Genomic DNA, 14,268 nt, shown 5'->3' with positions numbered 1-14,268 from the left:
TAGTAGATGGGGAGATGGAGGTATTGGGTAGATGGCGAGAATATTTTGAGGAACTTTTAAATGTTAAGGAAGAAACAGAGGCAGTAATTTCATGCACTGGTCAGGGAGGTATACCATCTTTTAGGAGTGAAGAAGAGCAGAATGTAAGTGTGGGGGAGGTACGTGAGGCATTACGTAAAATGAAAGGGGGTAAAGCAGCTGGAACTGATGGGATCATGACAGAAATGTTAAAAGCAGGGGGGGATATAGTGTTGGAGTGGTTGGTACTTTTGTTTAATAAATGTATGAAAGAGGGGAAGGTACCTAGGGATTGGCAGAGAGCATGTATAGTCCCTTTATATAAAGGGAAAGGGGACAAAAGAGACTGTAAAAATAATAGAGGAATAAGCTTACTGAGTATACCAGGAAAAGTGTACGGTAGGGTTATAATTGAAAGAATTAGAGGTAAGACAGAATGTAGGATTGCGGATGAGCAAGGAGGTTTTAGAGTGGGTAGGGGATGTGTAGATCAGGTGTTTACATTGAAGCATATATGTGAACAGTATTTAGATAAAGATAGGGAAGTTTTTATTGCATTTATGGATTTAGAAAAGGCATATGATAGAGTGGATAGAGGAGCAATGTGGCAGATGTTGCAAGTATATGGAATATGTGGTAAGTTATTAAATGCTGTAAAGAGTTTTTATGAGGATAGTGAGGCTCAGGTTAGGGTGTGTAGAAGAGAGGGAGACTACTTCCCGGTAAAAGTAGGTCTTAGACAGGGATGTGTAATGTCACCATGGTTGTTTAATATATTTATAGATGGGGTTGTAAAGGAAGTAAATGCTAGGGTGTTTGGGAGAGGGGTGGGATTAAATTATGGGGAATCAAATTCAAAATGGGAATTGACACGGTTACTTTTTGCTGATGATACTGTGCTTATGGGAGATTCTAAAGAAAAATTGCAAAGGTTAGTGGATGAGTTTGGGAATGTGTGTAAAGGTAGAAAGTTGAAAGTGAACATAGAAAAGAGTAAGGTGATGAGGGTGTCAAATGATTTAGATAAAGACAAATTGGATATCAAATTGGGGAGGAGGAGTATGGAAGAAGTGAATGTTTTCAGATACTTGGGAGTTGACGTGTCGGCGGATGGATTTATGAAGGATGAGGTTAATCATAGAATTGATGAGGGAAAAAAGGTGAGTGGTGCATTGAGGTATATGTGGAGTCAAAAAACGTTATCTATGGAGGCAAAGAAGGGAATGTATGAAAGTATAGTAGTACCAACACTCTTATATGGGTGTGAAGCTTGGGTGGTAAATGCAGCAGCGAGGAGACGGTTGGAGGCAGTGGAGATGTCCTGTTTCAGGGCAATGTGTGGTGTAAATATTATGCAGAAAATTCGGAGTGTGGAAATTAGGAGAAGGTGTGGAGTTAATAAAAGTATTAGTCAGAGGGCAGAAGAGGGGTTGAGGTGGTTTGGTCATTTAGAGAGAATGGATCAAAGTAGAATGACATGGAAAGCATATAAATCTATAGGGGAAGGAAGGCGGGGTTGGAGAGAGGGGGTAAAGGAGGTTTTGTGGGTAAGGGGCTTGGACTTCCAGCAAGCGTGCGTGAGCGTGTTAGATAGGAGTGAATGGAGACGAATGGTACTTGGGACCTGACGATCTGTTGGAGTGTGAGCAGGGTAATATTTAGTGAAGGGATTCAGGGAAACCGGTTATTTTCATATAGTCGGACTTGAGTCCTGGAAATGGGAAGTACAATGCCTGCACTTTAAAGGAGGGGTTTGGGATATTGGCAGTTTGGAGGGATATGTTGTGTATCTTTATATGTGTATGCTTCTAGACTGTTGTATTCTGAGCACCTCTGCAAAAACAGTGATAATGTGCGAGTGTGGTGAAAGTGTTGAATGATGATGAAAGTATTTTCTTTTTGGGGATTTTCTTTCTTTTTTGGGTCACCCTGCCTCGGTGGGAGACGGCCGACTTGTTGGAAAAAAAAAAAAAAAAAAAAAAAAAAAAAAAAATATATATATATATATATATATATAAAACCAAACAAGTATTTTAAATTCTTCAAAAATATATTTTCATGCCTTGCACAATTCACAAATAACCCACACTCAGGAGAGGAAACCTCAAGAGGATAGTTAAAACAAGCATATAGTTCCTATGTATAAAGGAAATATATTTTGTATTTTTATACGTATATACTTCTAAACTGTTGTATCTGGGCACCTCTGCAAAAACAGTGATTATGTGTGAGTGAGGTGAAAGTGTTGAATGATGATGAAAGTATTTTCTTTTTGGGGATTTTCTTTCTTTTTGGGTCACCCTGCCTCGGTGGGAGATGGTTGACTTGTTGGAAAAAAAAAAGTATAAAGGAAAAGAGAATAAAAGAAAGAACTATAGGGAAATAAGACTGTTGAATATTCTGTACCAGGTCAAGTGTATGGTCGAGTTATTATTGAAAAAATTAAGGTTAAGGGAGCAGAACTGCACACATACAAATTATAAATAATTGGATAAAGTGCAGAAGTATGCAAGGAGACTATTTTCAGATCTAAGGATAAAAGCTATGAGGAAAAGCTCGAGAAATTTAATCTAATGATGCTGGAGAGCAGAAAGACCAGGGAAGATATGATAACATACAAAATACTTAAGAGGAATTGATAGGGGAAACAGGGACAGGCTGTTTCAGAGGCAGGAAACAGGGCTAAAGCTGGAAATTTTTGGCAGGAGAGTCACAGGTATGTCAGGAAGCATTTCCTCAGACTTAGGATGGTCGGGAAGTGGTATGACCTTAATGAAGAAGTGATGGAGGCAGACTCCATACAGTTTTAAGAATAGATACAATAGGGCCCATGCAGCTAGGAGAGAGAGTGAATCTGGCAAGCAGCAAGTTGACAGGCAGATGCCATAAGCTAAGATGTGACCCTGCAACTACATAGGCAAGTACACAAACACATGCACACACACACGCACAGAACAGTACTTGCCTTAAAAATACATCATGATAAAAGCAGGAGACCTCTGAAAGGAAAGAGAAAACTTCCCCAGCCACACTGACAGCAGCAACAAGCTGTTGGTCTTCCGTAGACTGTGTTGAATTACGTCCACGATTCTTAAGGCAAGCTTCCCACCTTGTAGGGAAACTCAGTATTAATGTAAGTCAAGAATTATAGCAAATGAGTCATACATAAGGTATATACAGTGGAACCTCAGTATGTGACCTTAATTCATTCCAGAAGGCTGTTCGAGTGCCGCTCTGTTTGAGTATCGAACAAGTTCTTCCCAACCAATTTTCTGTTTGGTTGGCTGTTATCACTAATTGTTGTAGGCCCCATGGTGACTTATTTGTACAAATACAAATAAAAAAAAAAAAAAAAAAAAAATTGCAAAGAAACACAAAATAGTTTACAGAAAAGTTCTGGCAGGCTGTATTTGTTTGGTCAAGTGCTGAGCTTTGTTCGAGTAGGGAGCTGGTCATATACCGAGGTTCCACTGTACCATATATTATCAGCCATTAGTCAGAACTTTTTACTAAAATAAATATGACCCAAGTAATACCCCTCCTCCATCTTTTAAATGCAAAATTCCGCCCCAAATTATCAAAATATTTCAAGAAAAATATTCAGGATATCACCATGATATCCTGAATATCCTGGGCCAGTTGGGAGTTGAGAAGCTCCAAGTCCAACCTTCCTTGGGCTGGTTTCACACTTTTAACTATAAATTATTATATACAGTACCAACTACCAGCACAATTATTTTACAAATTCATTTTGTTCAATTCATTTAAAAAATATTTAAATAAAAAATCTGCAATACAACAAATGTTTACACTGACTTACATATGGGATTATGGATTTTGCTACAGTACTATATTTCACTAAAATCTAACTGTACTGCAAGTTATAATACAGTTACTACTTAAATTCTATTCATAAAACAACTTATATTTTTTATTATCACACTGGCCGATTGCCACCAAGGCAGGGTGGCCCGAAAAAGAAAAACTTTCACCATCATTCACTCCATCACTGTCTTGCCAGAAGGGTGCTTTACACTACAGTTTTTAAACTGCAACATTAACACCCCTCCTTCAGAGTGCAGGCACTGTACTTCCCATCTCCAGGACTCAAGTCCGGCTTGCCAGTTTCCCTGAACCCCTTCATAAATGTTACTTTGCTCACACTCCAACAGCACGTCAAGTATTAAAAACCATTTGTCTCCATTCACTCCTATCAAACACGCTCACGCATGCCTGCTGAAAGTCCAAGCCCCTCGCACACAAAACCTCCTTTACCCCCTCCCTCCAACCTTTCCTAGGCCGACCCCTACCCCGCCTTCCTTCCACTACAGACTGATACACTCTTGAAGTCATTCTGTTTCACTCCATTCTCTCTACATGTCCGAACCACCTCAACAACCCTTCCTCAGCCCTCTGGACAACAGTTTTGGTAATCCCGCACCTTCTCCTAACTTCCAAACTACGAATTCTCTGCATTATATTCACACCACACATTGCCCTCAGACATGACATCTCTACTGCCTCTAGCCTTCTCCTCGCTGCAACATTCATCACCCATGCTTCACACCCATATAAGAGCGTTGGTAAAACTATACTCTCATACATTCCCCTCTTTGCCTCCAAGGACAAAGTTCTTTGTCCCCACAGACTCCTAAGTGCACCACTCACTCTTTTCCCCTCATCAATTCTATGATTCACCTCATCTTTCATAGACCCATCCGCTGACACGTCCACTCCCAAATATCTGAATACATTCACCTCCTCCATACTCTGTCCCTCCAATCTGATATTCAATCTTTCATCACCTAATCTTTTTGTTATCCTCATAACCTTACTCTTTCCTGTATTCACCTTTAATTTTCTTCTTTTGCACACCCTACCAAATTCATCCACCAATCTCTGCAACTTCTCTTCAGAATCTCCCAAGAGCACATTGTCATCAGCAAAGAGCAGCTGTGACAACTCCCACTTTGTGTGTGATTCTTTATCTTTTAACTCCACGCCTCTTGCCAAGACCCTCGCATTTACTTCTCTTACAACCCCATCTATAAATATATTAAACAACCACGGTGACATCACACATCCCTGTCTAAGGCCTACTTTTACTGGGAAATAATTTCCCTCTTTCCTACATACTCTAACTTGAGCCTCACTATCCTCGTAAAAACTCTTCACTGCTTTCAGTAACCTACCTCCTACACCATACACTTGCAACATCTGCCACATTGCCCCCCTATCCACCCTGTCATACGCCTTTTCCAAATCCATAAATGCCACAAAGACCTCTTTAGCCTTATCTAAATACTGTTCACTTATATGTTTCACTGTAAACACCTGGTCCACACACCCCCTACCTTTCCTAAAGCCTCCTTGTTCATCTGCTATCCTATTCTCCGTCTTACTCTTAATTCTTTCAATAATAACTCTACCATACACTTTACCAGGTATACTCAGCAGACTTATCCCCCTATAATTTTTGCACTCTCTTTTATCCCCTTTGCCTTTATACAAAGGAACTATGCATGCTCTCTGCCAATCCCTAGGTACCTTACCCTCTTCCATACATTTATTAAATAATTGCACCAACCACTCCAAAACTATATCCCCACCTGCTTTTAACATTTCTATCTTTATCCTATCAATCCCGGCTGCCTTACCCCCTTTCATTTTACCTACTGCCTCACGAACTTCCCCCACACTCACAACTGGCTCTTCCTCACTCCTACAAGATGTTATTCCTCCTTGTCAAATTCCTCCTTGACAAATTATAGTAGTGTATATGTATGGCATAAGCATACCTGGGAAAGAAAGATATGCAAGAACTGCCACACAAGCCCAATCTCAAACATTTCTGATTATTTATCACTAATCTGAAGTACAGTAAAACCAAATACAGTGGACCCCCGGTTAACGATATTTTTTCATTCCAGAAGTATGTTCAGGTGCCAGTACTGACTGAATTTGTTCTCATAAGGAATATTGTGAAGTAGATTAGTCCATTTCAGACCCCCCAAACATACACGTACAAACGCACTTACATAATTGGTCGCATTGGGAGGTGATCGTTAAGCGGGGGTCCACTGTATACACAGTGTATATACTGTTCGTACAGTATAGCCATTATCTCCAGTTAGATCTCATTTTATTCCTAATTATGGAAATGGGTAAGGAAAGGAAATGTAAATATCAACATTTCACTATTGAGGCAACGAACAGATGATCAACTCTGGCTCAACTGTTCACTCTCAAAATTAGTGATTCAGAAACTTAAAGTGTAAGGAAAGTCACTGTTAAATACATACCAATAATAATATTTACTGTACTTCTACAAGTGCATGTACAAAGTATAGAAGCCTAGCTGACATCAGTGACATACTACTATATAGAAAGCCACTTGTTATGCAGAGCATTTCAGTCAAATTAGGTAAATTTTGTCCCCAGGATGCAACCCACACCATTCGACTATTACCCAGTTACCTATTTTACTGATAGGTGAAGAGTGACAGCGGGTGTCTTAAGGAAACACATCATAATGTTTCCACCCATACAGGGAATCGAACCACAAACCTCAATGTGTGAGAGCTGAGTGCGCTATCAATCAAGCTACACTGATTAAAATTGAAGGGCTGTATTAAGGCTTTCACTGTCGGTCCTGTAATATCATGGCTTGCAAGCCAGTGTCAGTCCCATAATACTATGCCAAAATTCTAGCAGCTTCAGAACTGGTGGGAGAAAGCTGGAAGGCCTACATATGGTAGAACAAGTCTATGTGCTCAGTGTGCGCAGTATGAAAAAAATCTGGGAGACCACGTTGCATTGTGGAAGTGCTAATTCAGTACACCTTTGTCACCAAGCCTAGCAGTAAGGAGTACCTCACTCTCTGGCAAACTAGGACTCTTCCCTTCCCAAGTGATATTTCTAACACACATTTGAAGTGTCAGTGCAGATGAATCTCATAGTTTTGAGGAGTTTGTGACAGAAAACAATGCCCAGGATACCAGAAATAGTGCTGAAAACCCAGATGATTATCAACCTTCTGCCAAAAAATAGTGGGTGGTGGGGAAGCAGTGGTGGGCACAGTTCCGCTAACTGCTAATTAGCAGAACTAACTTTTGTTTAGAAGATTAGCATTTCTGCTAACTTCAGAAACCGTTAGCAGACTAATTAGCTTCCGCTAAATAAAGTTCCACTAACTTTGAGTCCACTAAATAAAAATTCATATGTTACTGGTAGTCGGAAAGCAATGCCTTTTCAACGGTGCACGTGTTTGTTCCTGTCTGTTGTGGGAGTTTCTCCGACAGTCGGTCAGGCACGCTATTGCCTGACTACATGTAAATGTGACTTGTCAACGCAGCAGCAGCATTGTTATAGTCTTACAGCATCAGTGATCACTGGAATGCACTGTCACTTATCGTTATGAATTGGGGAGACGTTTCTGTTCCACCTGAGGGTGTTGTTGAGGAGTCTGCAGCGAGTAACGTATCATTATCAGATTGTAGTGAAGTAAAAGTAATAAAAGACTTCAGTACTTAAGTAAAAGTAAAAGTAGTGAGCAATTTCAGTGTACTTTTTAAAAAGCAAATACCAAAAAAAAGTTACTCGAGTAGTTTTACTTCATTATTTTACAACAATGGTACTTATACTTGAGTATTAAAGAAGAGTACTGTTTGCAACACTGTCCTTTCCATTAGCCTAAAGTATTAACAAAATTTCACTTTGTATCAGAGTTTTCTTTATTTTTGGGCAATCTTGTCTCATTAAAACCTTATATCTTATTATGAAGCTCTCCAGGGCTGTTCTAAAAGTATGAAAAGTAAAAGATCAAAAAACTAAACTGAATCTGAATTCACATGAAAAAGTTAGTTTAGCGTTAGCTTCTGCTAATTTTTTCGGCCGTTTAGCAATTTAGCATTAGCGGAGCTAATTTTCTAGTTAGCGGATTAGCAGTTAACAAAGCTAACTTTTCAGTTAGCTGTGCCCACCACTGTGGGAAAGACAGAACAATTGGTGAGGAAGACAGCATAGTTGGTGGGGAAGACAGTGTGGGTCGTGGGGAAGGCAGCGTCGGTGGTGGAGAAAGCAGCGTGGGTTTGTGTAAACAGGTTTTGTCAACAATGTAATGATAATGTTTGTGCGGTTATTGTGTAGCATACAATGAGTGGATATACAGTGGACCCCCGGTTTACGGTCAGCTCCCAATGCTGATCGCATAACATAACATAATTGAGGTTCAGACATGTATGTGTGGAGCCCCAGACCGACATAATGAGATCAGTCACGAGGAAGCATTCACCAAATTCAACTTCAATAACAAAAACAAAGTGGGACCAAGTAAACCAAGTCCTAACCGATATAAGCTGGGAAGATATACTAAGCAACACAGACCCCAACTTATGCCTAGAACAGATTAACTTGGTGGCACTCGATGTATGCACAAGGCTTATTCCTCTAAGAAAAAGGAGGAGTAGATGTAAAATAGAAAGAGACAGGCGCTCCCTTTACAGGCGACGGAAAAGAATAACAGAGCAGCTAAAAGAGGTCAATATATCTGAAATGTGTAGGGAGACACTGGTCAGAGAAATAGCAAGCATCGAACTTAAGCTAAAGGAATCTTATAGGAGTCAGGAATTGCGGGAAGAACTAAAAGCCATAAATGAAATCGAAAGAAACCCAAAGTATTTCTTCTCCTATGCCAAATCAAAGTCGAGAACAACGTCCAGTATTGGGCCCCTACTTAAACAAGATGGGTCCTACACAGATGACAGCAAGGAAATGAGTGAGCTACTCAAGTCCCAATATGACTCAGTTTTTAGCAAGCCGCTAACCAGACAGAGTCGAAGATCAAAATGAATTTTTTATGAGAGAGCCACAGAATTTGGTTAACACAAGCCTATCCGATGTTATCCTGACTCCAAATGACTTCGAACAGGCGATAAATGACATGCCCATGCACTCTGCCCCAGGGCCAGACTCATGGAACTCCGTGTTCATCAAGAACTGCAAGAAGCCCCTATCACGAGCCTTTTCCATCCTATGGAGAGGGAGCATGGACACGGGGGTCGTCCCACAGTTACTAAAAACAACAGACATAGCCCCACTCCACAAAGGGGGCAGTAAAGCAACAGCAAAGAACTACAGACCAATAGCACTAACATCCCATATCATAAAAATCTTTGAAAGGGTCCTAAGAAGCAAGATCACCACCCATCTAGAAACCCATCATTTACACAACCCAGGGCAACATGGGTTTAAAACAGGTCGCTCCTGTCTGTCTCAACTACTGGATCACTACGACAAGGTCCTAGATGCACTAGAAGACAAAAAGAATGCAGATGTAATATATACAGACTTTGCAAAAGCCTTCGACAAGTGTGACCATGACGTAATAGCGCACAAAATGCGTGCTAAAGGAATAACAGGAAAAGTCGGTCGATGGATCTATAATTTCCTCACTAACAGAACACAGAGAGTAGTCGTCAACAGAGTAAAGTCCGAGGCAGCTACGGTGAAAAGCTCTGTTCCACAAGGCACAGTACTCGCTCCCATCTTGTTCCTCATCCTCATATCCGACATAGACAAGGATGTCAGCCACAGCACTGTGTCTTCCTTTGCAGATGACACCCGAATCTGCATGACAGTGTCTTCCATTGCAGACACTGCAAGGCTCCAGGCGGACATCAACCAAATCTTTCAGTGGGCTGCAGAAAACAATATGAAGTTCAACGATGAGAAATTTCAATTACTCAGATATGGTAAACACGAGGAAATTAAATCTTCATCAGGGTACAAAACAAATTCTGGCCACAAAATAGAGCGAAACACCAACGTCAAAGACCTGGGAGTGATCATGTCGGAGGATCTCACCTTCAAGGACCATAACATTGTATCAATCGCATCTGCTAGAAAAATGACAGGATGGATAATGAGAACCTTCAAAACTAGGGAGGCCAAGCCCATGATGACACTCTTCAGGTCACTTGTTCTATCTAGGCTGGAATATTGCTGCACACTAACAGCACCTTTCAAGGCAGGTGAAATTGCTGACCTAGAAAATGTACAGAGAACCTTCACGGCGCGCATAACGGAGATAAAACATCTCAATTACTGGGAGCGCTAGAGGTTCCTAAACCTGTATTCCCTGGAACACAGGCGGGAGAGATACATGATTATATACACCTGGAAAATCCTAGAGGGACTAGTACCGAACTTGCACACGTAAATCACTCACTACGAAACCAAAAGACTTGGCAGACGATGCAACATCCCCCCAATGAAAAGCAGGGGTGTCACTAGCACGTTAAGAGACCATACAATAAGTGTCAGGGGCCCAAGACTGTTCAACTGCCTCCCAGCATACATAAGGGGGATTACCAACAGACCCCTGGCAGTCTTCAAGCTGGCACTGGACAAGCACCTAACGTCGGTTCCTGACCAGCCGGGCTGTGGCTCGTACGTTGGTTTGCATGCAGCCAACAGTATTAGCCTGGTTGATCAGGCTCTGGTCCACCAGGAGGCCTGGTCACAGACCGGGCCGCTGGGGCGTTGACCTCCGGAACTCTCTCCAGGTAAACTCCAGGTACTCCAGACCAATTATATAAGTGTAATTATGTAAGTGCGTTTGTATGTGTATGTTTGGGGGTCTGAAATAGACTAATCTAATTCACAATATTCCTTATGGGAACAAATTCGGTCAGTACTGGCACCTGAACATACTTCTGGAATGAAATAATATCGTAAACCGGGGGTCCACTGTATATACATTATGCACTATATTGGTCTCACAGACCACAAAAGTTACTTGAAAAAAATAAAATATTAAAAAATAAAAGAAAAAAAGTAGAATAAAAGTGAAAATAACATTACCGAGTGAGCGGCAGTTGCTGCTGTTGCTGTAAGCAGTTCATTTTCTGTCAACTTCTCACCTCTATATCTCGGTAAGTATTGATCGCAAAAGTTTTTTCTTTTAAAACACTCACAAAAATATTCTTAAAGATTCTGGTAAGAAAAATTTTTTTTTTTCGAACATTTTTCAACACAGAGCGAGAGTTTAGAACCGGAGGTCCCGAAAGTGAAAGGGTTAATGCTGTAAATTTTTGTGTTTAATTACCAGTACAGTAACATATTACCATTAGTAATGTACAGTAAATAATTGCATGCATTACATGTATATTGTACAGTATAAGCAAATACAGAAGGTCCTCAAATAGCTGTTTTGTTTTATATTTAGATATACAGGATATACTTGATATAATGGTCAATATATTAGTCAAAGTTCTTTTCTAAAGGACACCCTTAGATTCTGCATATGATACCTACTTCAACACTGCAATGAAATGCAGCTTCTCCAGAGCACTGCTGTGGTTGTAGTCATAGTTTATTTTTTTTCAATTGTTCCTACATTTGCATTTTGCCATTTTAACATGATGTGGCAGCAGCTATAGAAATTACAGTAAATTATGGAACAACAAAGCTCTACTTTTAAAAAAAACTGCATAATGCTTTTCTTGACAGAACGTGCCATGTTCAAGCCCCTAACACTCAAAACTTCCTTTACCCTCTCTCTCCAACACTTCCTAGGATGATCCTTAACCTTTATTTCCTCCACCCCAAATATATAAACCCTCCTACTTGTGCTATTTTGCTCCATCCTTTAAGTGTCAAAACCACCTTAACTCCTTCCTTGAATTACAGTGTCGGTAACCCAACTTTCTTTTTTTTTTTTTTTCAACAAGTCGGCCGTCTCCCACCAAGGCAGGGTGACCCAAAGAGAAAGAAAATCCCCAAAAAGAAAATACTTTCATCATCATTCAACACTTTCACCTCACTCACACATAATCACTGTTTTCGCAGAGGTGCCCAGAATACAACAGTTTAGAAGTACATACGTATAAAAATACACAATATATCTCTCCAAACTGCCAATATCCCAAACCCCTCCTTTAGAGTGCAGGCATTGTACTTCCCATTTCCAGGACTCAAGTCCGGTTATATAAAATAACTGGTTTCCCTGAATCCCTTCACTAAATATTACCCTGCTCACACTCCAACAGATCGTCAGGTCTACCATTTGTCTCCATTCACTCCTATCTAACACGCTCACGCATGCTTGCTGGAAGTCCAAACCTCTCACTCACAACACTTCCTTTACCCCCTCCCTCCAACCTTTTCGAGGATGACCCCTACCCCGCCTTCCTTCCCCTACAGATTTATATGCTCTCCATGTCATTCTACTTTAATCCATTCTCTCTAAATGACCAAACCACCTCAACAAACCCTCTTCAGCCCTCTGGCTAATACTTTTATTAACTCCACACCTTCTCCTAATTTCCACACTCCGAATTTTCTGCATAATATTTACACCACACATTGCTCTTAGACAGGACATCTCCACTGCTTCCAACCGCCTCCTTGCTGCAGCATTTACAACCCAAGCTTCACACCCATATAAGACTGTTGGTACTACTATACTTTGCTTCCATAGATAACATTTTTTGCCTCCACATATACCTCAATGCACCACTCACCTTTTTTTCCTTCATCAATCTATGATTAACCTCATCCTTCATAAATCCATCCGCTGATGCGTCAACTTCCAAATGTCTGAAAACATTCACTTCTTCCATACACCTCCTCCCCAATTTGATATCCAATTTTTCTTTATCTAAATCATTTGATACTCTCATCACCTTACTCTTTTCTATGTTCACTTTTATTATAAATTATTATTATTATTATTATTATTATTATTATTATTATTATTATTACTACAGTGGACCCCCGGTTTACAATCAGCTCCCAATGCGACCAATTATGTAAGTGTATTTATGTAAGTGCGTTTGTATGTGTATGTTTGGGGGTCTGAAATGGACTAATCTAATTCACAATATTCCTTATGGGAACAAATTCGGTCAGTAATGGCACCTGAACATACTTCTGGAATGAAATAATATCATAAACCGGGGGTTCACTGTATTACATTCATGGGGACTACTGGTAGTATGCTGGTAGACAGCAACCACCCAGGGAAGTACTACTATCCTGCCAAATAAGTGTGACATGGAAACCTGTAATTGCTTTACACGATGGCAGGAGTGCTGGTGTTGTCTGTCTCAAATATGCAAGGTAAATCTTGTCACTTCTACTTACACTTAGAGCACACTACACATGCATGTACACATATATGTATGCACTCATCTGAGTTTTCTTCTGTTTTCTTAACAGTTCTTGTTCTTTATTTCCTTTCCTCAACGGGAAAACAGAAAAGAATTCTTCCTCCATAAGCCATGCATATCTTAAGAGGTAATTAAGATGCCGGGAGCAAGGGGCTCGTAACCCCTTCTCATGTTTACGTTACTAAATTTAAAAAGAGGAGCTTTAGTTTTTCCTTTTGGGCCACCCCACCTTGGTGGGATATGGCCAGTATGTTGAAAGTGTTTTTTTTTTTTTTTTTTTTTTTTTTTTTTTTTTTTTTTTTTTTTTTTTTTTTTTTTTTAAGGTCACCCTGCCTCAGCGAGATAAAGCAGGGGGTGTGGAAGTGGGAGATAATCATGTTTGAGCCATTAAACAAAAAATTAGGCTCAGTTCCTTGGGTCAAAAAATCCTCACCAGCTTCAAGGAACATTTCTTAAGGACAAGATAAGCAACAGAATGATTTCCCAAAGACCCAGAAAATTTGAGCAAGCAATGGAAGAAGTGGGCAAAGGAATATACTGTGATGTAGAAAAATGTCATGAAAGAAACACGCAAAACCCTAAAGGCATCTGACAAAGTGAAAAGACTTTAAAGTCACTGATAACAAATGATTATCACTGGAAAATCACATTATTGAAAAAAAAAATTATGCAACCCCCATATATGGGGAATGATGAAAAAAAATGGTATACCAAAACTGAATAAACAGCATGAGTTATGTTGTCTACACCTTAACAAACATGAACAAATATACATACCAATTTTTTGTGAAATCTGTAAGTGCCTCTTTTACCAGTTCAGTAACAAACATATCTTTAGGAAAAACCCTGAGTTGTCGCATTTGAGGCTCCGCTTCAACAGCATAGAAGTTCCTGAAAACAATAACCACTTGCTTTATTTGAATACAATTGATTAACTGTGACAATATTGAATTATACAGTCTTTCCTGACATTAACCCTTTCAGTGTTGGTGCCATGCTAGTACGGCTTGCACGTCAATTCTAGCGTCTTCAAATCTAGCGAGAGAAAGCTGGTAGGCCTACATATGAAAGAATGGGT

At 40.1% G+C, this 14,268-nt stretch overlaps 1 protein-coding gene across 5 annotated transcripts in view; it reads right to left on the bottom strand.

The window, feature by feature from the left end:
- Positions 1-14,268, bottom strand: part of LOC128690150 (protein unc-13 homolog 4B-like) — a 195,102-nt gene that overhangs the window by 99,592 nt on the left and 81,242 nt on the right. For 4 of the 5 annotated variants that reach the window (XM_070090542.1, XM_070090543.1, XM_070090545.1 and 1 more), the window contains 2 exons: positions 13,968-14,081; positions 2,980-3,127 (listed from right to left, as the gene is read on the bottom strand). In XM_070090542.1, the coding sequence (XP_069946643.1) occupies positions 2,980-3,127; positions 13,968-14,081 (262 nt within the window). The remainder of the gene's footprint in view (positions 1-2,979; positions 3,128-13,967; positions 14,082-14,268) is intronic. The other variant, XM_070090544.1, reaches the window with a different exon arrangement.

Source organism: Cherax quadricarinatus, chromosome 32 (assembly GCF_038502225.1).
Source record: "Cherax quadricarinatus isolate ZL_2023a chromosome 32, ASM3850222v1, whole genome shotgun sequence".
In the NCBI taxonomy this organism is placed as follows: Eukaryota; Metazoa; Arthropoda; class Malacostraca; order Decapoda; family Parastacidae; genus Cherax; species Cherax quadricarinatus.
The sequence above is the reverse complement of the archived record's forward strand: the minus strand, read 5'-3'. Positions and strand labels throughout refer to the sequence as shown.